This window comes from Phaenicophaeus curvirostris, chromosome 1 (genome assembly GCF_032191515.1).
Source record: "Phaenicophaeus curvirostris isolate KB17595 chromosome 1, BPBGC_Pcur_1.0, whole genome shotgun sequence".
Classification (NCBI taxonomy): Eukaryota; Metazoa; Chordata; class Aves; order Cuculiformes; family Cuculidae; genus Phaenicophaeus; species Phaenicophaeus curvirostris.
The window spans coordinates 44,736,605-44,764,267 of record NC_091392.1 but is presented as its reverse complement, the minus strand read 5'-3'; the positions used below and the strand labels follow the sequence as shown (position 1 = coordinate 44,764,267).

Genomic DNA, 27,663 nt, shown 5'->3' with positions numbered 1-27,663 from the left:
AGAGTAGCAGGGGCAAGAAGAAACTAAAGCGTTGGTTTTCCTCATTGCTCTTCTACATGCAGATAAAAATTCACCTACCCAACCAAAACCAACTGTATTACTATGAAGTTCCACATTCCCAGTACATTTTCAGTACGGGCTTCAATCTACTACTTCACTTCAGCAGGTGGCTGATGCCTACATTCAGGCTCCCAGTCTTCACTTCAGAAAATATATTAACTTGTGCTCAACAAGCTTGTAATTAAAAAAAATGGTATGAGAAACCCCTACAAAAGAAGAAACAAGAAAAGATACTCTGCTTTACAGCTAATATTAGTTTAGAATTGCTCACTTCTAGAACAGCTGTTCGAATAGGGTCAAGGTTGTCTTATCAGAAAGAAAAGAAGGTTATGTTACTAGATGACATCACAGGGAAATCCACAGAAGAGTGTCCCAGATTGCAGCTCAAACAATCCTCTTAAAAATCTTGAGCCCTGCAATCTACATCAAGATAGCAAAAAGGACAGTCACTTGCAACAAAAGATCCAGCTAAGAACAAGCAATGAGAACTGATCGGCTGTGGTTCAGTTGACATTTCAAGTCCGAAGCGCAGCTCACACAGCAAAGGCCTTGTTAGGCACAAGCTGCCGATGGCCATTTTCATGCAGTACAAACCTTTGCCAAACTACCTTTCTTTTAAATGATCAACAGCTGAAGTCAAATCCCAATACCTGAATCAATATTAAACTGGATTTCAATTTAAAGGCAGTCTCAGAAATCTTCCTTCCAAATCTTGCAATGAAATATAGCCTTGCCAGCTCTACATTCAAACAGTTGACAGGGATTTGCTTTTCCTATGCAAGAGCAACCTTTAGCACCTGAATGTGCCCATATTTTTCTTGCATCCATTTGCAAGGTGAGAATTTTGCTTTTGTTTTAAAGTCTGTGAGGAACTACTAGCACAAAGCAGAGGAAATGAACAAGAAAGACAAGCAGGTATGACAAAGGGACAAAGAGAAGTTAACAGAAGCATTTCTTGCATGGCTCTAGGATGCATTACACACATGACACAACAGCCGAGTTTCTCAGTCACCTGGTTCTAGATGAAGAATAGGAAAGTGTTGATAGAAATAGGCTCTCTGAACGTTCTGCATCTCTGCAACAGAGACGTCAAAGAAAACCCATCACAGAAAGTGACAGCAGCAGTAAGACTCAAAAGCAGATAAATCCAGAGGAGATAAGAGTAAAATACTGAAAAACACTGCAGAAAGAACACACTAGTTGCAGGACTGAAAACACAGATTCAGCCTCAGATCTTGTGTTTGAGTATCGCATCTATGCAAACTGCTGGGACATAACGGTGCGTTCACATTTTATCCTGGCACTCTTGGTTTTGAGAAATAATTGCTATAAATGCAGTAAGCTTAACATAAGTTGATGCAAATGAAACTTTCTCTTGAGTTATAGCGAACCTTTAATGCAATACCATCATCTAAGCAAAGCATGTTCCAGATAATGCCCATCTCTGTGGCTCAGTCTTCAGGGAAAACAGAAATACAGCTCATCACAGATTTCCGATAATCAAACAAACTCTTCCACGTAAAACAAGAGGAAACAAGTGAAATTAAGTTTAAGTACATACCATCTTTCCACAGCTCAGACACAAACTTATCAGATGACTGGTGGAGAAGAGTAGCAATGTTATCATTCAGTGGATCCATATTCTTCATCAGCCATTCATCTGCTTTATAATCCACCTGGAGAAGATAAACACATCAAGAACTCAGGGGGATTTTCTCAGCAAAAGGCGCAACAAGATCCAGCAAAGTCCATAACAGCAGCAGCGAAATTTGCACAATTAACAACAGATTACCTAATGATTCTTGGATTTGTCAGCTAAGCAAGTATACCTACAAATTTTAAACCCTAACAAACAGCCAAATGCAATGTTCTGCCAATAAAGGGAACAGATTTCCCATGCTGGTTTGCACCAACTAAGTGTGAGACTAAAAACCAACTGTATCATCTATTTTGGTGATGAAGTCTTTATGCAAGGTTTCTGAAAAGTACCTCCAATCTCACCAAATAACAGAAAACAAATTTAAATTGGTATCGGCTTGACATGTCTTCAACTATACATACAGGCAAATCCCCTTAGGCCCTGTAAGGTCCACAGCAATGGAACAAATTAGTGAAAATCTTCCACTGCTTTCCCATAGGCAGCAATTTTGGTTAAGTAACCATTTCAGAGAAGCAGCGGTTATGCATTGGAAAATACAGCAGACATTCCAATATTTACATTTTAGCTACTAATTCTTTACCTTGCCAGCATAATGTATGATACAGAAGTCAGCTTTGTCTTTCAGCTGTTTTGGTTTCTGAAATTTGGGGTGGGTGCCTTGTTCTTGTACAACTTTTTCCACAAAGCTCTTGTCTGTTGCTTTAGGGAACCAGCACTCTTCATCCAGCAGGGCCAGTATACCAGGAGGGCCAGCCTTAAAAAAGGGAAATATCAAAACATCATTAAATACATGACTACACCAATAATTGACATCTTTAGGTGGCTAGAAAAAATAAAGGATACCTAAGTCTGATCCCCACCACATTCACCTGTTGCATGGTATCAGTTCAACTACTTCCATACGAATAGAAGTTGTTAATAATACTTCAAATTCCTCATCTGAATTCTGAATATTTTTATGAGAAGGTCTCTTCAACGACATTTGTCTACGTTGATTAATGCTCTTTTTAACAGAGGGAATACTATCACACTCTTCTCCAAATATCCAGGTGTGTAAATGCAGAAGAGCACAGCAGAACATTTCACAACTTAGTTCTTACTACTGGGACATCTACTATTAAATTTACATATTTCCAAGTGTCATTAGAGCAGAATGAAAGCAACAGAGTCACAGCTTCTCATCACACTTAGACCTAAGTGAGGAAGTTCACACTATTTACAGTGAGACACATATACATCTGGCACCATGCAGATCTACATAAATGAAGACAATTTTATGGCAGGAAAAAAAGGCTGATTAGCTCTATTTTCATGCAGTATTTCCTGCAGAACTGATACTAACAGATGTATTGGTGACATACTTCTAGACAAAGAGGAAACTGTTTGCTTCTGCTAAGCACACCACAGTTTCAGCAGAGGATTACAAGAACTAGAAAGCTAGTTTCCAGTCTAAAGGTAGAGGATATGTGCTCCATAACATAATTGATGCAGTCATTTCTTGCTGCTCAACAGCAGAAGAACAAGCTTACCGGTTTCTCTATGAGGTCAATACAGGGCTGCAGATCCAGGCCAAAGTCAATGAAATTCCACTCTATGCCCTCCCTCTGGTATTCCTCTTGCTCCAGAATGAACATGGTGTGGTTAAAGAGCTGCTGCAACTTTTCATTTGTGTAGTTAATACACAACTGCTCAAAGGAGTTCAGCTAATGAAAAAAAAAGTAGAAAGATGTTTGAACAGTGCTTTTGAAGACACACACCTATTATTCTCTTAGCACAAAAGATCAGTTCTATAGTTCAGGAATTCAAGCCAGTGTTCCGCATTGGGTGGACAACCCTTTGTTAATACTCCCATTTGCTTATGAACTGCCTTTCCGGTCACGTGCCACTGTGTCACCACTGCAATCCCTAGGGAAGTTCATGCACACTGTTCCTCAGACTTTGCAAAAGAATGTTTAGTTGTAAACAGCAGAAGAATTACTGCAGCTACTTAACCCAGGAATATAAAAGGCTGGCTTTCTCACAGAGACAGAGCTGGCATGTCCTCTTCACAGGAAGAGGAAGCAACAGAAGCCTGAACACAAATTCCTAAAAGCATGTGGACTGGAAAGTCCCTTCTTAATCCTCATCTATAAAATCAGAGCAAGAAAAGGGAGAGAAATTTCTTAAACATCTCCAAACTTCTTCAAACTATAAGGACAAGGGTAATAACCCATGGTGCATTTTCATGTTACACTAAGCATAATGCAGCTGCTAATGAGAATGGTCGTGTTCTACTTCTTGCATGTTTCAGTAACTCCCAACCACATATTTCCAATCCTTTCCTTTCCCCGATATCCAGAAATGATGAAACAAAAGGCAGACTGATTAGAGAGGGGGAAGGAACAAAAGAGTAAAAAAGAAAAAAAAAAGAAAACTTTTCTGTGTCTTAAGTTTTCCATTTCATGAATAAAATTGGTCCAATTCACTTTGCAGCTGCTCATAAACTAGATCCAACATAATGCTGGATCGTTGGACAGAAGCTGCCTGGCTGGAATAAAGGCAGGATAGTTCTTTTCTGATAGCAGACCGTGGTTGCTTCAGATCATGTATAACACAAAGCCACGTTCTAAAATCGTTGTTTCATAGACACAATGGTTTGGCCTTAACAGTTCACTGCCACCCATAGAGGGAGCTCCCATTTCCTCTCTTTTCCATCTCTCCCTCCGCCTTTCTTCTGGTCTTCCACTCCTACATTTATCTTGCATCAGTTTTTATGCTCAGATTCCCCTTTGCAGACTGATTCAACTATAAAATACCCTAAGAAAGTATTTTCCAGAGGGCTAGAGAGGTGAACACTACAAGCAGTTGCAGCGAGGAGCAGCAGTGGGGAAAGTGAGCAAGTTCACTTCTTTTCTACATCAAGGAGCTGCTATCAAGCTCATTTATCTGTATGTGAAACCACACTGACTCCCAATTTTCAGGCTTCTTACAGAAAGGAGCATGCATAGGTCAGAATTTAAGTTGGATCTGATTTGGTATACCCTGTCCTTCCTCTTTTCGAAAACTCATCAGCAGGAATTAAAAAACATTTCTAACAGTTTTTAATTACGCTAATAGGTTTTAGTGGGTCATCCTGTCAATGTTTTAGGACAGACTAATGGCACATAAATTTTAAGTCCAGTCGTGATACATAACTCCACATGACATTTTAAAAGACTTTATCGTAACTTAACAAACTCTTAAGCTGTGAGCTATAAAGATCAAGAACATCTGGAACCATTAAATGAAAATAATTCTAATGCACATTGTAAAAAGAATGTAAGCACCAGAATATACAGCAATGAGATAAAACATTTGCAGAATACATAAGATACTAAAGAATGAACCACTTAAGTCAGTTAATAACTTATGAAACAGTTCCCATGAGCGGAGATCTCAAATAACAAAAATGAAGTACACATGACTTCCAAAATGATACTGCTTTAAAACTCAAAAAGAATAACCTCCCTCAGCGGTCTTTGCTCCATGGTAAACTGTGCTGAGTGCAAGGACCTGACATTTCCTTACCTCAAAAATCTCAAAGCCAGCAATGTCAAGGATTCCAATAAAGGATGCACCCTGTCGCTTGGTCTTATCCAATGCCTTGTTGATACGCATAACCAGCCACCGGAACATACGTTCATAAGTGGCTTTAGCCAGTGCTTCAATGGCAAAGTCAGCCTAAATAGTAAAAAGACAAAAGATCAGGAGCTACATTATAATCCAAATAAAGGCACAGATTACACTGTTTCAGCATCTAATGGGCCAACTGTAGTCTGAGATTTTCTCTCCACCACCAAACTGAACAAGGCTCATTTCAGAGGTTATTCCCCACGAAGCAGATGGCACAGTGATACTCCATAAACAAAAGCAAAGAATTTGTCTTACTAAATTACTGTGCCAAAGCCAAACTTCAGGATCCTGCCTGCTGGAGAAATCAGTGTCGGGTATTCAAGAAAGAAAAGTTATACCCAGTCACCTTCAAAGACTACAGTAATATAGCTCGTTTCATAGGCCCAAAGCAAAGCATTTAAATTCTTTCGTAATTTAGGGCCTACAAGAAAGCTGGGGAGGGACTGTTCACAAAGGCTTATAGTGACAGGAAGAGGGACAAGGGGTATAAACTGGAGAAGGGCAGATTCAGACTAGACATAAGGAAGAAATTCTTCACTGTGAGAGTGGTGAGGCACTGGCACAGGTTGCTCAGGGAAGCTGTGGCTGCCCCACCCCTGGAGGTGTTCAAGGCCAGGTTGGATGGGGCCTTGGGCGGTCTGATCTAGTGGGAGGTGTCCCTGCCCATGGCAGTGGGGTTGGAACTATATGATCTTTAAGGTTCCTTCCAACCCAAACTATTCTATGATTCTGTGATTTGTGCCAAATCCTTCCTTCCCATGGCACAACCATACCTGTGATCGACACAAAAAATACATATAGTAAGAAATTAAATATCAAACCAGAAAGGCAGCCTGTGACTATTTCTAGACTTCATTCTCTTCCTAATCCCTTCCGTGTCATGGGGCCGCGTTTCTTTACACTGAGAATAGGTTTATGTTCATAAAGAAGCCATGCAGTGAGTAAGCACAGGGGTTTGGCTCCATTCAGGAGGCCACTAACTTCTAGGTAAGCTTTCATTTAGAGCACAACCTGATGCAAGTGTTACACAACACTTACTATAAGTTTCAAGGGTAAGCAGAAAATTCTTCCATCCTAGTAGCTGACCTACTCAAAAATGGTGCTTTCTGCAATATAGCAACTTGAAAATGTCACCCTTGCATACAGCATCGAATGAACCTCCTCCCTTGGGACAGCCAGTCACCAAAATCAGGGGAACTGCATTCTCTCTCTCTTTTGTGGTTGCCATACATAGCAGTCAAAGATGGGTATTAAAAGGTACAGAAACCTCTAATACATTTGTTAGCTTTGTGGTGGCAAGAATTAGGACTAAAGTACCTGTTCATTTTGAGAGAATGCTTACCTGTTCTTTGGTCTGAGCTTTCTGGACATAATCTCGCCCAACTTTGATGCGAGGAGTCAGGATACCTCGGGTGAAATCCGTCACATTAATACCCAAAAGGTGAGACACTTTCTGAGCAGCTAAAGATGGCAAGAGGAAACAAACAAAGGTATTACTGCTCTTTTCTTTTTCTTACAGGAAGCAAAAGAAAAACTTTCCTGCAACTGCCTTCCCATTAGAGCAATGAAAAAGCTTATAAATAAATAACAAGTTCATGAGTCAAAGAAAGGTATCTTCAAAAGCAAAAAAAAACCAACCAAATCCTCAAAACTCTTGCAATCCATACTACAAGTTATTAAGCTTCTCCAGAAGGCAAGAGAGTAAATTTGAAGCATAAAACTAAGTCATAACATGGAAGCTTTACAAATTTCACAGCCTGTAGTCAATTTAAAGATATATCAAGTAACAGATGTCTTAATTGAGCTAATTGTTCTGTATTGCAGAATCAAGATCCAAAACCCAAATGATGTAATCTCCTCCCCAAAACACCATTTAGAGTATGTTTTCTATAATAATAGCCAAAAGTATAAACACTTAGAAGATAAACTAGCAGCCTTTTTCTGCAGTAAATTTCTGCAGTGCATCTATAATGAAGGTCTCAGAAGAGCTAAGTCTTCCAACAGATAGCCTTCTATCATGTGAAATATGGTACTATTTACACATGCAACATGGGGCCTTGAGCAGCCTGATCCAGTGGGAGGTGTCCCTGCCTACAGCAGGGGGCTTGGGACTGGATGATGTTTAAGGTCCCTTCCAACCCAAGCAATTTGGTGATCCTATGCAACAATGGGCAGTGCAATTAAAATATGTATGCATATTTTATACCCACTATAACACTATCCACCTTTCTCTTACAGTTATAAGTTTACTTATAACGTCAGCAAATAACATTCCCTAAAGTCTGATAATACAGGTTTGCAGAAGCAATCATTCCTAGCTTGGTTAACACACACATGGTACATAGTCCAGTAGAGTAATCCTTTTTATCTGGTTATCCCGGGTACTTCCTGCCCAGCCCTGTCCCAGGAACAATGCCACGTTCCGGCCCATGGGGGGCTGCAAATACACACCCGGCAAAACTGTGTCTATTCGTATGAAGGAGCATGTCAGCTCCTTTGACAAACAAGTCACCTCATTGAAAAACAGCACTCCAGCATTCCGTACATACTATGATATATTCTTCTACCTGCAAGAGGTTCCTGTAGGCTTTTTCTGCATTTTTCTCGGGGGAGGGAAAACAAGATTGGTTACCTGTATTGTCTGGCATAGAGGCTTGGTCTGTATTACGCTCTTTCTTGAAGACTATGTTGCCAAGTTGAAGAACACCTGAGATGACCTTCAGCAGACCTTTTAAAATAATAACAGATTAGTGTCAGACATCACCAAAAGCCCTGATATGACCTAGTTACCTTTTCTGACATGGTTATGAGGCCCTTCTCAACAACCCAAAGATCGTTCAGGAAATTTGGGAAATAAACGCCACAGGTAATTCCTCCATGACCCCCACACAGGCTTTTCCCTCTCCCTCCTATGCCACACCACACAGCCTGGAAATTCACCTATTCTCAACATCACTATAGAAAAGTGGGAGACAGATCCATCCTGTATCATCTATGTTACTCAACAAAACATCTATTCTCTGTTACAGGGCCAAATTTCACTATTTTCCTCCATGACTACTGTTAAACATAGGAAAGCAACAGTTATTAAGAGTACAAACTAATTAAGAGAAGGAAGATTTTCTTCCCTTAACCCCTTCAGCTCCTTGGCAGCAAGATGTGAGTACAAGTGCCTGTACCACAACTATTACTAATTACAGGCTAAAGCACCCCACTCATTGCTAATGATAGATTCACACCCTTTGAATTGTGTATGTCACAAAAGCAGCATCAGATGCTAGGACAGGAAAGACATTTTTCAGTGCCAAAGCATCAATTCAGTTTTCACCATGTATCAATCAAAGCTCACTGCATAATGGCTTCCAGTTGCCCCCAGCAAAGTAAACTGCCAGTCGCTTGCAATGGGGATATTGTACCAAAGATCTTTTCATCCCCTAATTTCTACCTGTTTCTGGAACATTTGTTTTAAGACAATATCCTTTTGATAGCAGAGCAAACAAAGGCTCCATATATACTACATCAGGACTAATAGAAAAGAAACATGTATGTTTATAGTGGCATGTTATGCAATCCAGTGTTTTGTCAGCTGAATCTGGAGCCCTGGCACTTGGACAGACAGCTTATTTCTATGTTCTCTTACAAATGAACATACTGTTTAGACTTTACATCAAAACTAAGTGAGCCTACTGTCCAGCTAGCTCCTGTTTGTATTATTCTTCTAAGTCTAAAGGAACATTATTACACTTTACATTTTGAACAGCAACGTAAAACACTAAAGCAATCTTTGCTGTGGTGGCTGGAACCAATAACTCATCTATGTGACAGCAAAGATATGCCCTAGAGCATACTTTAAAACTCCACTCAAAAAACTGAGCATAGCAGGACATCCTGACAACAAATTAGGCTGCCAATTCTTCAGTTCAGTTTAGGCAAATTTCTCTTCACCTCCATACAACAGTTTTAGTCTCAGATGATTCAGAATATCAAGAAGTGTATTAAACTGTGGATAATGATAGCATGGATTTGTAGCAGGCTAGACTGTGAAGAGCAATAGTTAAGGCACAGGCATGTATTCCCTACAGCCACAAGAGCTGCAGCCTCCAGCAGAGGAGGTGTTGACCTCAAATCATCACTGCTTACTTAAGTATAGAGCAAAAAATCAGTCCCAGCTGGAAGACCTTATACTTTCAGAAACAGATATTTCAGAACATGGATTACAAACCAGGCAGATCTTGAATGAGACAGCACAGAGCTCTGGTGAATACGTATCGTTGCACTTTGTGCTGTCTGCATGTAATTCTAGCTTCGCTGTTGTGGTACTGTGCTTCCAGAATCAGACAATATTTATTTCTGATCAGCAGTTCAGTGTTAAGCTGGAAAGAAAGGCACTACGGCCAGGCCATTCTCAAAGTACTAATCCAGCAGTAGCTGAATTAGATACTTTAAACCCACTGCTTAGGGGACAGGGGGAGCACACAAGCTGTGCATTGCACAAGAGAATGAGGGGATTCTTGTACCTTGGATGCATTATTCATAAGCTGGATATACAGCCCTCAGACTGTGAACTAAGCAGAAGCACATTTTCATTAGCTGCTTGATTTCTAATACCAACTGAAACTGCAGGTAGATCCTGAGGTGGGTCACTCCAAAGCCACAAAGTTTATTACTTGCATACAGTTCACTTGGGGGTGGGGAAGTGGGCAGAGTACTCCAGACAAGACCGGAACAACAAAAAAAAAAAACCCAAACAAACAAGAACCCCAGAACAAAAGAGCTCCAGAAGGATATGATATGATCTGTTCCCTCTTTCATTTCCTCCCATTTTCAAGCCCTTCAGAGGATTCATACCCATCTGCTCCTCATCTGGGATGCCCATGATCTTCATTGCCTCCATGGTCTCCTGAAACATATCTTTGTCTTGCTGACCTGGGATTGTAACATGTCCATTGGAAAGGAAGCGATACTTGTTGTAAGGCTCCAGCAGCAGATCAGCTTAGGAAAGAATTGAGAAACGAGTTACTATGGTTTTATCTTCTTTCTCTTTTAATAGACAACAACCTACCACAGATAACTTCTGACTTGCATATGCTAGCAGGTGCTGGATGCACTTGGTATTACACTTGGTTTTACTGCAGGCTGAACATTTAATGTATTTTTGATAAAACTGGAGGATTTCTGCCTTATTTCTTTCTATTCCTTCCTCTACTACTACTCCACCAAAGCAGTGCCAATCATCATTATGCCCTAAGTCTATAAGAAGCAGGGATTAACTTGAAAGTAAATTTGCCTTTAATTTCAGACACCTCATTTGTTTCAAGTCAGGTGAAAGTTTAAACATAACTCTTGAAACAGCAGCGATTATGAAGAAGTTCTCTCCTTCCCTCCTTCCTCCAGATCAGTTCACCGTTTATTCACAACATGGACCCTGATTACTAAGCTGAGGTATTAAAGGAAGGTGTGCTAGGATCTTACAGTTCTAGAGCTGCTTAGGTGCTAGCAGCTTTGCTCCATTCAGCTAAATGCCAAGTACATCACAGCAGGACCATCCCTGCACTAGAACAGTTTACAACATACGAGACTAGACTAAACATGGGACAGTGATTTAGATAAGGAAGGGCGTAGAGTCATTGCTGGCAAGGAGACAAGTGCAGGAAGGAACCAGAGAAGCAAGTTTTCAGGAACTGAGAAGTGCAGGGGGAGGGTAGAGGGATGTATGAGTGTATGGAAGAAGCAGAGGAAGGGTGACCATATTTAAAAAGCAGAGCCAAGGAACTATGAAGCAACAGGTCCTAGCCTACAAGTGTTTTGCACCCTCAAGTTGTGATGAGGGAACTCCTAATTACAACAAAACTATACTTACTCTTCAAATGCTCGCCTGCGCCAGACAGCAGGTAGTAAAAGATGTGGAAGGTTCTCTCCTCTTTTGCTTGACGAATTGCACGTGACTTCTCCAGTAGATCTTCAGAGAGTCAAGGCACATGGCGGGACATACAAATCACTTCCTATTCTATGGCAGGAGCAAATAACTCATACTACCTGATGTTCTCGTCATGCCAGTTAACAGGAGTATTAATTTAGCAATCATTATCAGTCAACTAACTGAACTTCTGGTATCAGTTCTGCCAGCCTCTGAACAATGGCTATGATAAGAGACACACAATTGAAAAAAACAGGAAAATAGTGGCCATCCATCTGTACTTGCCTCGCACAGAAGTTTGAATGAAATTCCAAAGCTATTAATCCTATTGCAGTTTATGCTTCCATTTCAGCCGCCTAAGATTACAATTCATTCAGAACAGATTTCTACCATGATCACAAAGGTCAAAAAATACCAAAAGAAGAAACTGGAGATTGCAACAGTAATTTTGCTAGCATAAATTTAAGTGTTTCCTACCACTTTCTCAACACAACAAACAGAAAGTCTGTTGTGAAGAGACTCGTAGGTACCATTATTGCCACCTCTAGATCCTTGAAGTGGCTACAGAAAGGATACAGGTCTCAATATTGGCTCCAACAATGTAGCCGTTGACATCAAAGTTGATTCTGATGAATTTGCCCTAAGAGGAAGATAACAGCTTTAATTTTAGTATTCATTCTAACTGGTAACAGCAGTAAACAGCAAAGGTAAACCTTCTCTTTTTAATCCAGAAAGGAAAGTCAGAACAGGTCAGGCAGTTTTCAGGCAAAACATAAGGTCAGCCAATAGGTAATGTCTGCTGATCACAACAGTGACTTAACCAACAAGATATACACTTTCAGATATTTCTGACGCTCATACAGCTTACAATTCAAATTCATTATGTTTCAGCTTTTCTCAAAGCCAGCGTCTCTTCAGTTTCATGTGCTCTATGGTCTAGACAGTTCCACATCCCTCAGATTCAAACACTTCCATTTAGTTCCAGCTGTACCTCATCCATCTGCCTCTCAGATGCTGTCCACTGCTTTCCAGGGCAATCAAAATAAGGACCCGTATTTGCTCTCCAAGATAAAACTGACTGTAATAAACTGGCATAGATGATCTTGACACAGGGACAGGTTCCTTCATCCCAAAGACCTACTAGGCCTGTTCTGGATAATTTACTGAATGAAATTCACTTTCCAGATTAATTTGAAGGAAGCTACTCATGTACAGTTATCTGACAGCAATTCACCCAAACGGAGATCAAGTCTTCCCTGTGGAAAGTGTAGAATACCAGCACCCACGCCAGACAGTAATACTTACAAATCTTGAGGAGTTGTCATTCTTTACTGTCTTGGCATTTCCAAAGGCCTCCAGGATGGGATTAGCCTGGAGCAACTGTCTCTCCAGCTCTCCCTAAAGAGGAATCAAAAATTAATAAAGTAGGTAGTGGACTAGTGCGTTAACCTCGGGTCAAACCAGCACTGAAGTTTCAATTCACATTAGCTTGGCATCTGTTGTAGAGAAGCCATATTAAACCTTAGGAGATGATCCGCTAAACGTTCAAAGCAGACTCATTAGTTATCTGGGTAAAACAGAAATATTCACACAAATATGCCTTATTCCCTTCCTCAATGCAAGGGCATCCCAGTGCTGTCTTTCTGTTAACAAGAAGCCCTTCAAAGCCACTTGGCCACAACAGCTGAAAGACTTCCCAGGATCAAAGTAGAACACCATACCATCCAAGATCAGGCCCTCATCCCAGAAGTGTTTTGCCATTTAGGCTGGAAGAGTGAGGAAAATCCTGTCTTGCAACTGCAAGACAGCTCTAAACTCTGCTACAGTAGGTTAACAAGTCTGAAAAGAACTAATGTTTTTAAAAAAAAAAACGAAACAAAACAAAAAGCTTGCACTAAGAGTCTAGATCTCTCCAAATACAAACAAGCAAACCCCTCTTTTGTAAGGAGGCACACAAAAAAATAGAATTAGTGGTATCCCACAAACTGCACAATTGCTTGCATTCTTATGCTGTATTCACACACTGCTCCCCTCAAGGAACACAAAATGCTGGAGCTGTAGAGAAGGAAAATTCAGAACCTTTATTCCTGCCAAGTACTAGACCACTGGAGCATATACACCTTTCCCTGCAAGCTCTAGATACATCTTTGGCTGTTTTTAAAAATTACATGTCCTCTGTGCCAGAACTATGAAGTTCTAGATATTTTGAGATTACCTACAAAGCTTCTAGAAACAGAAAATGACAATTTAGATTAATGTTTCCCTTTTTAGCAGTTATCAGTAAGTACTCAAGACTTCCTGTGCATAACGGATGGAAATGAAGTTTGACTCGTGAGAACTGGAATCTATGGGCTAATTATTTAAGGGTACTTCTAAAGGAAAATTGTTCCTGTTCATTCTCAAAGTGCCTTATAACACAAGCTACTCCTTACACAATCTCCCTAAATACACATGCAATAAAAAAAAAGATACATGAGAAACTGTACAATGAACTACAAGCCTGTCTTTCTTAATTCCACAATCACTTCTCCTCATGCTTGTAAGCCCAAAGAAGACCCTCAGCCCCTGTAGAACCGCACTTAAATAGAAGGGGCAGCTGCTGCAAATACTTTTATTCACTGTCAAGTATATCTAATAAGGGAGTTAGGCCTGCGAAGGGGACCTGAGCAGGGACATCTGCTCTCTCACAACATAGGCAGCATGTGGCTTTGTAAGGAGAAAATCATAAAACTACAGTTCAGTTATTGAAACTGTGCATCAGTCACATTTCCCCTCCTATTCTAACACATGCACTGAAGCCAGAACACTCTTCCCTCAACCCATTTCTCCCACCCATCCTGTAGTCAAGTTCTAGGCCTTTGTCTGTGACTGCAATCTGCTACTATACAAGTGAGAGACACCAGCAACAGAGCATTTCAACCCAACTATGGAACAAGGAGGGAGAGATAAAAAAGCCCATTTTTTTTCCTCTAAATGGAAGTCAGGCTTTGACACAAAATCTATTTTAATGATTTAGCTAAAAATAAAACCAAGGTCACGCTTAGCTAGATAAAGATCAAAAGTTTATAGAAAACCATACTAGACACCCTGCTGTTATTTAGTATTTCAGTAAAGAAAGTGTCATTAGCGTCAAATAGGTGTTGGTAAACTATAGTTTAGAGGTGATTTGAACCACCGAGGTAGCAGTACACATAGAAAAAGCCAGGTCAGGTTTGCAGCAATAAAAAGCTGAGGGGGAAGGAAAATGCTGAGGTCAAGTCAGCTAGTTCTCATGACTTGCCTTAGCACCACGACATAGTGCTAAGATTGAGTTCTCAGCATGCCATGGCAACGGCAAATAACATTAAGTGGCTGCAATCACTGCAAAGCATCCATTCCTCACTGTACGCTGTCTTTGTTTAAAAAGACAATCCCATCATCTTCAAAATTTTAAAGAAGTTTTTGGGTGGGGGTTGTTGCATTTTTTTACCTTAAATTTTGGCAGTCACCTTTCAGCGAAGGAAGAGACCTCATTATTATTACACAATGTGTAATTTTGCAAAGGAAAACCTGTATGAAACAGAGCTGCCTGTCAAAAGCTTTCTAGAAATTCTAAGAGTTCTATCATTAAGAGGCTGCCAATTTTCTGACACCTGTAATTGCCCATTCCTTGACCTGAAACAAATTTATTTAACGCTTGGCACGCATTTGAAGTATGTACAATATTGCTCACGAAAACAGAAGCAGTAACAGCCACCGGACTCGTTAGCCTGTGGTTGGGCAGTGTGCACTCTTCAGTACTTTCTCCCTCTACTGCTCTTAATACACAACACCAATTTAAAGCAACTAAAACCCTTGATAGCTACCTTGTAGTTTGGTTTTTTTCCCTCAATTTATACACTTTTTTGGAATAATTTCTATTCAAAGCAGAACTTTTGCCAGCCATTTATTCTTTAGGAAATACACAGAAAGACATCTAGAAACCACAGCTAGCTTTCAACAGCATGCAATTTAAAAATTGAAAGATGGGGAGGGCATTTGGGTATTTGTTAGTTTGTTTTTTACACGTTAGAGACTTCATTTTGCATTCTTCTCTACAGTCAGGTAAGAGTCTCTCAAATAACTAAGTCTCAACAACAGTGGGTTGGATGGGGAAGGGAGAAAGATCATTGATAACGTAATCTTCACTACAAACACTTAAGCATTAGTAACTACTACCCATGAATTTCTGATTAGCTGCAAACATTTTCATCTTGAAAAAAAACTATTAAATTATTTAAGAAGGCAGTAGAGAAGTAAAGACTAAGCATTGGAAAACATCAATCTCAACTTCCATAGAGTAATTCTCATCAAATGAATAAAATGTTTATCTAATTAGACTCAGCAGGCCCCAAAAGAAGTCTTAATGTGCTTAGTAGTCAAACCAGGCAGCTAGAAGCTATTTACCAGAATATACTAACGCACTGGGATCAGTGGAAGCTGTCACTACCTCCAAAATAAAAGAGCTACAGTTGACGAACATGCTTTATAAATCTGATTTTGCTCCAATACTTGGAAAAGCAGGGGTTTACATCCAGAACATGTAAGAGGGGACTGTCAAGAAACCTTACTGGCAGATAAAGCATCATTACTTTCTGTTTTAGCACTGGTTAAGTTGTGTGCCTAGTCTTGCAGCATAAAGATTTGAATCTATCATATTCTACTCTAAAGAATAAATCTGCCAAGACCAGTATACTCAAAATCTTCAGAAAATTTAATGTATTCATCTTCATAAAACCCTATAATCTGGTTCTAAGTTTAAGGTTTATAAAGGGTTGTTGCATAGAGCACTCGTTAGCAATTACCATTTAAAGATGCCAGTTCTAAATCCTCTCTGGTAAGGCCAGTGCTACCATGAGCTGCAGGACTTATCAGAAGAATCAAAACTTGTAGGGTGTTGGGAAATAATCAAAGCTGGGCAATTCACCAACCAGTCCAACTTAGCACTGTTTTCTTCTCCTAAGCACCCTGCCTGTCCTGCTTTGATGGTTGAAATTTTGCTCAAGGATAAGTAGTGGAAGAATACTTAAGTCAACCCCATGATTCTATTTTCCACATTTAAAAAAAGACAAAATAAAAGAGAATGTTTCTAAATACAGCTACTGACAGACCATGGAAAAAGTCTTCATATGTCTGAAACTTTGGCACATATAAAGTTTTTTTTTGGTTGGATTCCAGAAGTGACTTATTACTATGTGTGCGCACACACAGTATGCCTGCATGCAGAGATGCCTTCTTTCTTATTCATATACTCTATGTGCATAAGACATGCCTACATATTAAGCTACCACAGGAAAACTCTTACGTAGAGATACAGTGGACACACTTGGCATGTGGCTTTCATTACACAGCTCACCAGTGAACATCTCCAATGCGTCCAGCTCAGGCTAACAAGCTCACAGTCCTCGAACACCCTGTCTGCAGGACAGCCTTCCTTTCGACCTTTCTTTGCAACCTGCAGCCACATTTCACTGCAGGAACAGAAAACTAAACTCCTAACTACATTTATCTTACTAGGAATACCATGCACACTAGAAGCTTATGGTTCTAGGAGAACCCAGTCCAGTCCTATTGCCCTTGAGGATTACTTCTTGAACGGTACATCCTGGAAAATCCTGCAAGAAAAACCTTAAATGCAAACTAGTATTGAGCACCAAACGTAAGTATTCTTGAAATTACTTTAGTCTCCAACTGAACATCCTCACAAAAAGATTACTGTGCACCACACATAAAAAAAATAAAATTGTGAATTGTCTATGGATTTGTTTTTAGCTGCAGGAAGTGATATTGGTGTGGAGTGAAAAGCTGCTCAAAAAAATCACACAATGGGACAGAAAACGCATTCCTGGTGCAGAACGTGCAGTAAACGTGCAGCTCACCTACGAGGATACAACTGATGAATTCGGCAATAGTCCATCGGGGGAGAGGGAAGGGGGAAAAAAATATAAGTGAGACATCTTTCAAGTCCTCCCACCATCACCACCACCCTCCCTTTATGTGCTTTTAACACCTGGCTGCTTTCCACCCTTTTAATGTTTTCCTACAATTTCAAAGTTTTCAGCTGATGTGTACTAGTCTATCACTGTATTCTCCAGTTTTGAGACAGTACATTTAATAGCCAGACCCAATCTATAAAGGCACAGAAGAAAGAAGACAACTCCTACACAGAAAGATAAGTTTAAACTGCCTTGACTGGTTATAAGCAATACATCTGTGTGAAAAGATCGGCATGGTTGATGCTTTATTTACAGGATCTGTTGCCCATGCTCTTGCCCATGAATTCAAGAGGTTGTGGAAAGAAGCTGGTAAAGGGTCTGGATCACAAGTCTTATGAGGAGTGGCTAAAGGAACTGGAATTGCTTAGTCTGGAGAAGTGGAGGCTGAGAGGAGACCTTACTGCTCTCTACAACTACCTGAAAGGATGTCGTAGTGAAGCAGGTGTTGGGTCTCTCCTCCCAAGTAACAAGTGATAGGACAAGAGAAAATGGCCTCAAGTTGCACCAGGGAAGGTTTAGATTAGGATTTCTTTACTGAAAGAGTGGTGAAGCATTGGAAGAGGCAGCCCAGGGAAGTGATGGAGTCACCATCCCTGGAGATGTTCAAAAAGTGTGTAGATGTGGCACTTTGGGACATGGTTTAGTAGGCATGGTGGTGTTGGGCTGATGGTTGAGCTATTAGAGGTCTTTTCCAACTTTAATGATTCTATGATCCTACAGATGAGTTTACCCCCACTGTAGCTCCAATGAATTCAAAGGAGTTATGACTTGGAACAATGTCTCCTGGCTTGCAGTTCTGGACAAACTTTAATTGTTTCATAGTTCACTGTCCTCCTCAGTCCCCTGACATATGTTAGTAGATAGGCTTTTCTTGAGCAATATGGCTTTTACCAACACCAATGAATATATTTTTATTGTACAAAGTCAGCACAGCAATAAATCATCATTATACCTAAGTCTTACCTGGTCTTTTTTAGACTTGTGTGAGGAAGCAACATGAGCCAGATACTGAATGACCTTCTTGGTGTTCTCTGTCTTACCAGCTCCTGATTCACCTCTGTAAAGAAAATCTGCAATCATTCACAAACAAGATGTAGGGGGACATATTCATATTCCTAACTCCAAAAGGGCTAGAGCACTTCTTAACTGCACTGTGGCCACTGTGGTATCCCTCTCAAAACCAAGAAAAAGCAAATTGCTCTGGCAAGTAGTAGCAATGGAGCTGGATGGCAGGCTAGACCTCATCCAGTTTGCCACTGGGTGCAGGTTCTGTATGCGTGGACAGGGGAATGAAGGCAATAAAGAACTCTGCTTTCCAGTTACTTGGATACAAAGATTGTCATGTGGGTGAGGAATAATTCAGAGGCTGCTGTAGAGATGATAAGAGGTGAAAGGTAATGAAGTGAATCTTTTAAAAGGAAGCCTCCTGACTGCAAGAAGCTGCACAGCAATTCCTTAAGCAGAACTGAGGGCCAACCAATTTTGCTGTGTCTAGAAGAGAAACTGCTGTATCAAGGGTATCCGCAACTGTATCAGCTTCATCAGTATGAATGCACTCAAACATAACAGCTGCATCAAATCCGAAGGACTTCTCCAAGTCTTTTCCATTGACAAAGCTGTATTTTTTCAGGAGTTTGAGAAGAGGGGCTGTTTCAAAACCACCCTTCTTCCTCCACTTCTTACAAAAATTGTTCTGCAGAAAGGATTAAATATATACTGGAGAAACTGTAGTGGGACGTTCCTTGGCTCTTTATTATCACATGATTTACTGAGCCTACTCCCAGCACTTACAGTTAAGAGAATCCTCCAAACAAGAACTTGAAAACATAAACTTTGACACTCAAACAACCTGACATCTGTAAATACTCACGTGCAAAGGATGGACTGATCCTCTCGATCTAGAATAAAATTTAAAAAAAAAAATAGTCAGACTAAATCTCTAAAATTAAATTGCTGTGATAGAATGAAATCAACACCAAAGACAAACCAAGAATTTTACTGTCTCCGAGTCTCTAACAAGTACCTTCAGAAATACGACCAGGTAACCGCTTCTCTGAAAACAGACCCCAACCTCCCACCATACGCCGTAGTGGCACCACAGCAATTTTGTTCTTTTCATCCAGAAACAATACTATTTGCATCACAACTTCTCTGCAAACAGTACAGAAGTCTCCCTCTGAACATTTCTCTGCCACAAAGCTACAGTTTGATGTACATCTACTCATTTTTCAGCCCTCTCTCCTCTATTACATTTGGCCCATATTGACTTACAAAACTTATCAGCAAAGCCGTGGAAATGGAAGGGAGAGGTTGGAAGTGGGACAGCAACCATTACAAATCCCAAAGTACCAAAATCTCACATCAAACAGAGGCTTTCACCCCCCAAACAAGCACTGAAAGCTCAGTGAGAAATTTTTGTTACTTATTTTGCACAGAATCCACTTAAAAACCACAGCACTGAGTAGCAGCCTAAGTCCTATACAGCTGATTTGTTTGTGGCATCATCTCCTATTGTACTAACACAGCAGCTGCTAACAGCAGAACCCCTTTTTTTTTCCACGCTGACATACCAGTACACACACTAATTCCTGTGCTCAATTCCCATCTGTGGATGATAATATCTTTCCAGTTACAGCCTATCTACCGGTATCTTCTCCCACATCTTTAACCTCTTTACAGCTTTCATCTATGATTCCACTTCGTTATATGCAATCCTGAGTGTTCTTTACCATACCATTCCTTCATTCCACTGCTCCTTCACCACTTCTGCATGAGCACATTCCACTGCTACTGCCTTGGTTTCACCTTGCATCCATCTCTCCACCCTGTATCCCATTCCTCTCCCATGCCACCAGGAACCAGCTGAGAGCGCTGGGCAGACTGGGGAGCGCCTGTGCCTACACCACAACAGCCGTAGTAGCTCACAGTCATCACAGGGGCAGAGACCTGTTCTGACGTGGAACAGACTTGGGCACATTAACAGTCCACAAGAGCTCTTGGTGCACTCACGGAAGAGACTGTGCCACCAAACTCAAAACCCTCCTTAGTTTGTATAATAAGTTATCCATCTGGCTTTTTTTTGATTGTAGGTTGTTTTTGCTTAAGATCAAGACTAGAGGATTAGCCCATCATCCAGCTGGAGAGCCTCAGTAACACAGCAGTTAGATTTCATCCACTTATTGTCATTCTTTCCTTTTTCCACACTGTGCCCAATTTTGTGATGCACGCGAATGTCTCCCCATTTTAGCTATTAGCATATTTTTCTATTCCTTTCTCTAGCAGAATAGAGAATCCAAATGCATTCAGTATTCTCCTCACCAGAGAGTACTTAGCCAATATAATTTAGTCATCATTCAAGTTGTTTTGTGCAAGACAAAAGAGATTCAGCTGCAATTAGGGAAGGCTTTACAGTCAGATGGAGTTCAAGTACCTGAAACCACTTTCTATACCCTTAAACGCTGCTGCTGTAAGTGAATTTACCATTTCAGTCCTAACACCATGAATGCCATATTCATCAAGAAAAATCTCCTATAAACTCAGCTTATAAAGATAGAACCCTATCTAGCCTTTGGACATATTTTCATGGAATAAAGAAAGCAGGTAAACCTACCAAATTTGAGATTCTATCTTTTCTTAAAATTATTCTGAAACCAACAATGAAAACATTAGGTTCACATGCTACAGACAGGCAACTCCTGCTCTTAAGCTTCTTTACTGGAAACTGATTGTATGCAGATGAGCACAGAAAATTAAAGGAAAATAATCTGCTTCATCCCTCTTAATACTGGTGTCAGAAAGAGCTGATCAGCCCTAAGACTTGAAGCAAGCAAGCAGAAGAAAATTATCACTCAAATGATTTTGGCACAGCAAATTCTTCACTTCTCAAAACGAGATACTGCTGCTTTACTAGCACTGCGTATTCATTTTTCAAGTGCTGAATCTTATTCATTGCCTTTAAGATATGTGCCCCTTTTGCAGAGGGACAAGCAAAGAGGAGATATCAGCCCTCCCCGCAGGCCCCATCCCTCCAAGGTTCCCAGTGGGTCAAGGGCTCAGCAGGCACACGCCAGCCCTCTGCGTGACTGGGCACTTTGAGGGTGGATCAGGGGAATAACTGATGACTCATTTATGGTTTGCCTAAGGAAATGTATTCTTTGGTTGCACCACCTGCGTGCAATTCTCTATCCCAAAGCAGCTTTGTGAAAGGAAAAGATTGTGCCTCTGAATAACATCTGACTTTCCAAAGCTTAACTATACACAAGCAGCCCATCTGTCTGAGCAAAGCTTATATTCACATTCAGGTACTAAAAGACAACCCTAAGGAAGGTGCTCCTTGCTCCCAGTAGCCAACCCTAAGGAAGGTGCTCCTTGCTCCCAGTAGCCAACTGCAGTGTTGGAATTATGATTTGGGGCTCCTCATATAGGCCATGGAACCTCAAGCAATTTTAAAAGGCTTTTTTTTTTTTTCCCCCTTCCCTTTCCTCCAGGAAAGAATTCTTATTCCAGTGGAAAAAAAAAACAAACCAAAAAAACACGTTGGGAAGCAGACAGATAAAACACCTGCCCAAGAGAAAAAAGTGACCAACATCAGATAATAGTCAGAAGCAATTTGGTAGCGAAGAATTTGATTTTGACAAGTTCTGTTGCACTTAGTTGAGAAGCTCTTTTGGAGTCTCATTCCAATCAGGCAAGGAAGCAAAGCACCCTGCAGTGACCCTAGGAAGTCCCAGAAGGGCAAGCACAGGATTTTTCACACCTTAACGCAGGGCAAGGTGTCGAAAAGTACTCAGACAGGAAAAGTCACAGACAGTGTTTCAAACCCTCTCGGCACTATGTTTTCCTCCCCCAACATACTTTCCTGGTGGCCTGCTGCAGCTGCATTAGTCACCTCTGGTTTAAGCCAGCAGGAACGTACCTGCGAGTGCAGGCAAGTCACCGGCAGCGTGCAGACACTGCCTTAAAAGGCAACATTCCTGTTTGCAATCCGGGGGAAATTCTTTCCCAGGACTGCAAAGCAGCAGTCATTGGGATAGCTGGAATTCTTCTAATTGTGTACAGACAGACAACTCCAATAATCTGTTGAGCAACAGGAAACTGGAGCCGACCAAAGGGCTGAAGAGCTAACGCATGCGAAAGCATAACTCAATAGACACACTTCCACTTAAGAATTGCTTTAAATGCCAGTATTCGTTCTCCATATAATACAGACTTGTGCCATCACGAATCAGAATGCAGTTGGCCAGACAAGAGGCCACCTCCACCCCTCGTTTTTTTTAAGGCTCATTCAGCATGGGTGTACTGCACAACTTCAATCAGCGCTTGCCTTTGCGCCATTGTCGGTTGTGCAAGCAACCTACTCAGCAAAAGAGAATGTGCTGGGTACCATAAATTCAGTTGCTTATAATAACATAATCAAGAAACGCCTGATTAAAAGAAATCTGCATCTGCTTTTCAATCTTAAACAGAGTCACTTATTAAAAACAATCCAGAATAACAACTCATTAGTTAATTATAGCAACAGTTCTGTATTTCAGACCAGCTGGCAAGGAAAGCTTTTTATCTAGGCTCTTCTTTAGCTTTCATCACCGTAGTATTCAACTGATCATAAGAAGTAGCAGTCTCAAGCATCCAGAAATTCAGGAAGTAAAACATCCTTCAAACTTAAGCTATACAGCAGTATGGTATAATAAGATCAGTAGATTAATTTTACTATATTAAAAAAAACCCATAATATCTAACTTATTCTTGACTTTCTTCAGTCCAAAACCAAAAGGCTTCAATCTAGACTGCTTCCAGAACCTTCAGCATACATTAAAAAAATTAATTAAACAAAAATTTGTTTTCACAAGAGAGGCATCTTGTACATTAGAAGTCCTCAGCCAAATACTCTACTGCAAAACAACAAATCTGAACGAGCGTTGAATTGCTGTGGTCAAATAAATAAAATTGACAAATCAGTAGAGACTCAAACTCTTGAATTTACTTTTTAGATGTTTTGGGATAGGTGAAGAAAAAGGTTGGGAGGCTAGGAGAGAATGCGCAATTTAAGCTCCACATCTCAGTTTACAGAACATCCTAGCAGGCCTTTATCACCCACTTCCTCTGCATGAGTGACTCCAGTTTCAAGCCTGTTCATCTCCATAAAAGGAGAAGTAATATAGCATTCACACAATGGTGACATCATCTCTCCAGCTAAGAGGAAGTGTAGCTGAAAGGCAAAGGCTTGGCTTGCAGTCCCCTGCCTATAGCTGACTCATTAAGGCTCAAAGCTTAACCATAGGGAGATGGTACCACCCACCTCCTAACCACTGAACCTCTGGCCCTCCAGGTTTCCGTTACCTGTATTGCTCCCCTAGCACTGCACCATGGTGAATGCCTCAGCACAACATGGGCAACTGTCTGGCCAACCAAGTTAGATAGGTGATCTAAAGCAAGAATTAGTCTTAAATGCATTTACGTGTTTTGAATGTGCAGTTTCAGTTCCTCAGTCCCTCCTCAAACTTCTCTTCCTACCTCAACACCATCTTACAACCAATGTCCTACCCTCAGGGCTCTAACACAGCAGGAGCCCAAGGCACTTGACCCACGCTGCTACTCAGAACAACCCCACTGGCATAAAATCTAAACAAATATGTTCATTCCGGTGCTTTAACCTACATGCTGGTTTGAGTAGGATCTAAAACATTTGAGGGGAACACTAGAAGAGCGCCTAAGAGCCTGCTTTGGCCTTATCATTTAAGGAATGCATTATAGAGAAGTTTCAAAATGCTAATAACCTATCGTTGAGTGAAAAAAAAAAAAAGGAAAACAAAGAAATCAAATGAAGGACAAACATAGCATATTCAAGGAAGCTCTCAACAACAGAACTTCAAGATGTAAAAAAAGGAGAAAAATTATTTGAGTTAGCAGGAACACTGCAGTGCCAAGATTCAGCTTTGCATTATATGAAGTTTGAGGTCAGTCACAATAAAAAAAAAGTAAGGTTCATATAAAAAATGAAATATCCTACTGGTGCAAATGCAAATATTTATTTCCCCAAGCCGTTTTTGGTTTATTGCCCATACCCCTTTCTCTAGTATTCCTTAACTGAATCTGGAGATAGAGAAACAGGAAAACAAGTTAGGCTGTAATTTTAGGTTACACAAATGCTTATGAAATTCTGACAGGAAAGAAAAACTGGTATACAGCCTGTAAAAACTCAGCCAGTTCGTGATACTAAAACAGTGAACTGCAGAGAGGCTGACAGCAAGGGCTGAGCCATTACATAAGTGACTGCCAGAGAGCTCCTGCTCTGGTTTGCAGGAATGAAGCAAAAAGGGTGTGGTAACTACTAAAACACAAGTGGGCAACAGACTTTTTTTTTTTAGCTCCTTGTTCTATTGAAAACCACATTTCAAGACACAGATTTTTAGAACTGCATTTAGAAATCTCAAGTAAAGCATGTAAAACATTCCTTAAGAAAATCCGAAACTTACATCTTTTCTTGTTATTTGTATGTAAGTACTTCAATATAACATCCTGCATAATTAGTACCCAGACTTAACATTGCCTTTTGCATCAGAAATTTGGACAAATCTTGGAAACAAACTAGAGAAAACACAAGCTGTACTCCTTTGGGTCTAGTGGAAACAGAACTTGACCTCTACATGTGCAACCTGGAAGAGATGTCTGTGCCACGACATAATCTGAACAGCTCTGCCCATCAGGTATCCCTGAACTGTTAAGCACAAACAGAACAGTGTATAGAAAATAAAGATACACCTTGGGACAGCACAATACAGTGCAGCGTAGCAGACCAATGCTAAGAATCAAGCTCAGAAAGAAGACTTAACATTGAGGAAGTTAAAACAGAAGTGTTCTGCTTGCTCAGAAAGTTAAGAATATGTTAACATCTAAGAATTAAAAATAAAATACTTCAAGGTCATGTTCTATAGAAACAGATCCAGAGGGCTGTTTCTTGTGAAAAAGACAACTGGGTCCAAGGTGCATACAAAGATATACAACAGCAAGCGATTTATCTTAACAATACCTAACATTCTTTCCTCCCTTAATGCAACAAGGCCAATGAAAATCATGAAGTTACTATGCTTCAGATTTTTTTTCTTTTAAAGGCCAAACCCAGAGACTACCTAACTCCCAAGTGAATACCAGCCAGGTGCCGGCTGTACAGGCCCTTTGCAAACTAATCCATCAAGGTCAAGGAGCATTTAATCACTGCACAATGATTTTACAGGTTTTGTTCAGTGAACCATTAGGAGCCCTACACTAACATGCGGAGAAACTGGATGAGAAAGGAGATGGAGTACATTCATTAGCAATGCGCTGTTTATTCTCTCTCCTGCCTTAGTTGAGCAGGCTGCGCTTCGGAGACCAGAATAACTACCCATCTCACCTATTACAAAAGTTTCCGACACTGGCATTAAAACCGCCATCACGCTGCAGACACCAATGAAATTTCTAGCTCCTATCAGCATTTAACATAGAAAATTCCCTACATGTGTTCCAAATGGACAAACAGGTGCTGTTTAACAGCTTTAAAATATGTTTTTCTAAATAGATCCCCTGGAGACTGTGAATTGAGGTAAAGAATGTGCCCCTCCATTGCACACCTGCTACATTAGAATAATGATTTGTATGCTCAAGACACCACTCCACTTGCAGGCACTATGCTTCAATCAGCAGCAGCAGAAGAGTAATTCTTCTGAAAGCAGTCAGACCTGAGGCTTCTGCCATCCAGCTTACTCAGGGAACAGAAACATGAAGACAAATGACTGTTTTCTCTGTAAACAAGAATGTTACACTTTTTCCCGAGTTCTACTCTTGAAGCACAGAGAGTCTCTCTAAGTACTATGCACCAAAATAACGTTTTCTCGGTTGTAAAGTCTTGGCTTGGAAAAAGGAAGGAAAGAAAGAAAGAACATCACTCCAAACACATTCTCCATCATGTTACTGCTTCAAGGAAGTACTTCTGGTGAAATTTAACAAAAAACAATTTAACCTCTTGGAATGCATAAACACACGCGACACTTTTGTGAATGAAGTAACCAGGGTACACATAAAAAGAGGACTAATCTCACCAACAGTGCATCAGTATAGATGCCTGAGAAGGGTTAAATAGTTTCTGGATTAACAGAGGTTGGAATAAAGCTCTCATCCACTTCTCCTTTTCCTAACAAATGTCCCTTTGAATGGCCTGCTTATTAGAATACCATAAACTGACTGAAAACCAACAAAAAAATAAAAATCAGAGTCCCAATCAATTATCATGCAAGGCTTTTCCGCTCGGTCAGCTTAAGAGATAACTATGCCCCATGCTGACAGAAGTCAGATTCAACAGCTCACTATCCTTCTCCAGACCATGAAAGATTCCCAGCCTTTAGGGCTCTGAAGGTAACCTAGGGAAGGCAGCCTAATCCTAAATGCCTACGGCTCATGCGGAACACCAGACGCTTTCATCTTCTATTCTCTGTAGAGATTCCTGCCATACCACTGGCTGCTGCACCAAGCCTCCCCCACCGCTAAGCAAAACTGAGAAAGTGGAATAGGAATGTTGCTTTCTGGTGCCCTAAAGGCTAGCTGGGACCAGAGGCACCACAACAACCTACTCACCTTCACTCCCAGTAGCAGACATTGGGATGTTACTATTACCCCTTGCAATAAGGATATAAAGCAGTAAATAACCCTAAAATTATCTCCAGAGTTCTTGCTAGGACACATGCACATGTGAAGCAAGACACACACACAGATCTTTCCAAACCCAGTTAAAGAGGTCCAAGCAGACTAGTTGAAAACCTAACTGGGAATGACATTCATATCCAACAAGCCTTCCAAAAAGTCAGTGATAAGATCTCTCAAATCAGGCAAAGAAGAGGTAAACACTCCAGCAGAGCTCATAGCAACTTTCTCATGCTAAGAAAAATGAGGTAGGGCTGCCATTCTTTAGCTTTGTACACCAAAACAACCTGAGTCTGAGATTTCCGAGTTTTAAACATCACTCAAGCAGTAGTCTGACTGAGACACCTCTTCTCAAAAGGAAAGAAAGTATCCATGCAGATTAATCCCTATCTCTGAACTACCATCAGACCAAGGAACGTCACCTGCCCCTTGTTGCAGAGTTGCAGCTGCCTGAATATCCACTGTCACATACTGATAGGCTGGAAGGGACAAAGGACGTGCAGTTCCAAAGGGTTTAACTGTTATCTACAGAAGGAAAAGGTCTTCTTCAGTCTCCTTACAATAATGCCAAAGAAACTGTTGCTGATTCTACATCGAAAAAGTTTAATTCTAGGGAATAGTAACTCAGGTACGGTTAAGTCAATAACTTGCTCAAGAAAAATATTTGTTGGTACTTGAGCTGGAAA

General features: G+C 40.6%; 1 protein-coding gene across 1 annotated transcript in view; it reads right to left on the bottom strand.

Annotated features, from left to right (window-relative positions):
* MYH9 (myosin heavy chain 9) overlaps positions 1-27,663 on the bottom strand; it is a 74,431-nt gene that overhangs the window by 21,338 nt on the left and 25,430 nt on the right. The window contains exons 4-15 of the mRNA XM_069856649.1: positions 19,173-19,200; positions 18,266-18,359; positions 12,594-12,686; positions 11,865-11,928; positions 11,232-11,330; positions 10,220-10,363; positions 8,004-8,099; positions 6,714-6,832; positions 5,267-5,419; positions 3,250-3,423; positions 2,301-2,474; positions 1,622-1,736 (exon numbers count right to left, since the gene is read on the bottom strand). Of these exons, the coding sequence (XP_069712750.1) occupies positions 1,622-1,736; positions 2,301-2,474; positions 3,250-3,423; positions 5,267-5,419; positions 6,714-6,832; positions 8,004-8,099; positions 10,220-10,363; positions 11,232-11,330; positions 11,865-11,928; positions 12,594-12,686; positions 18,266-18,359; positions 19,173-19,200 (1,353 nt within the window). The remainder of the gene's footprint in view (positions 1-1,621; positions 1,737-2,300; positions 2,475-3,249; positions 3,424-5,266; positions 5,420-6,713; positions 6,833-8,003; positions 8,100-10,219; positions 10,364-11,231; positions 11,331-11,864; positions 11,929-12,593; positions 12,687-18,265; positions 18,360-19,172; positions 19,201-27,663) is intronic.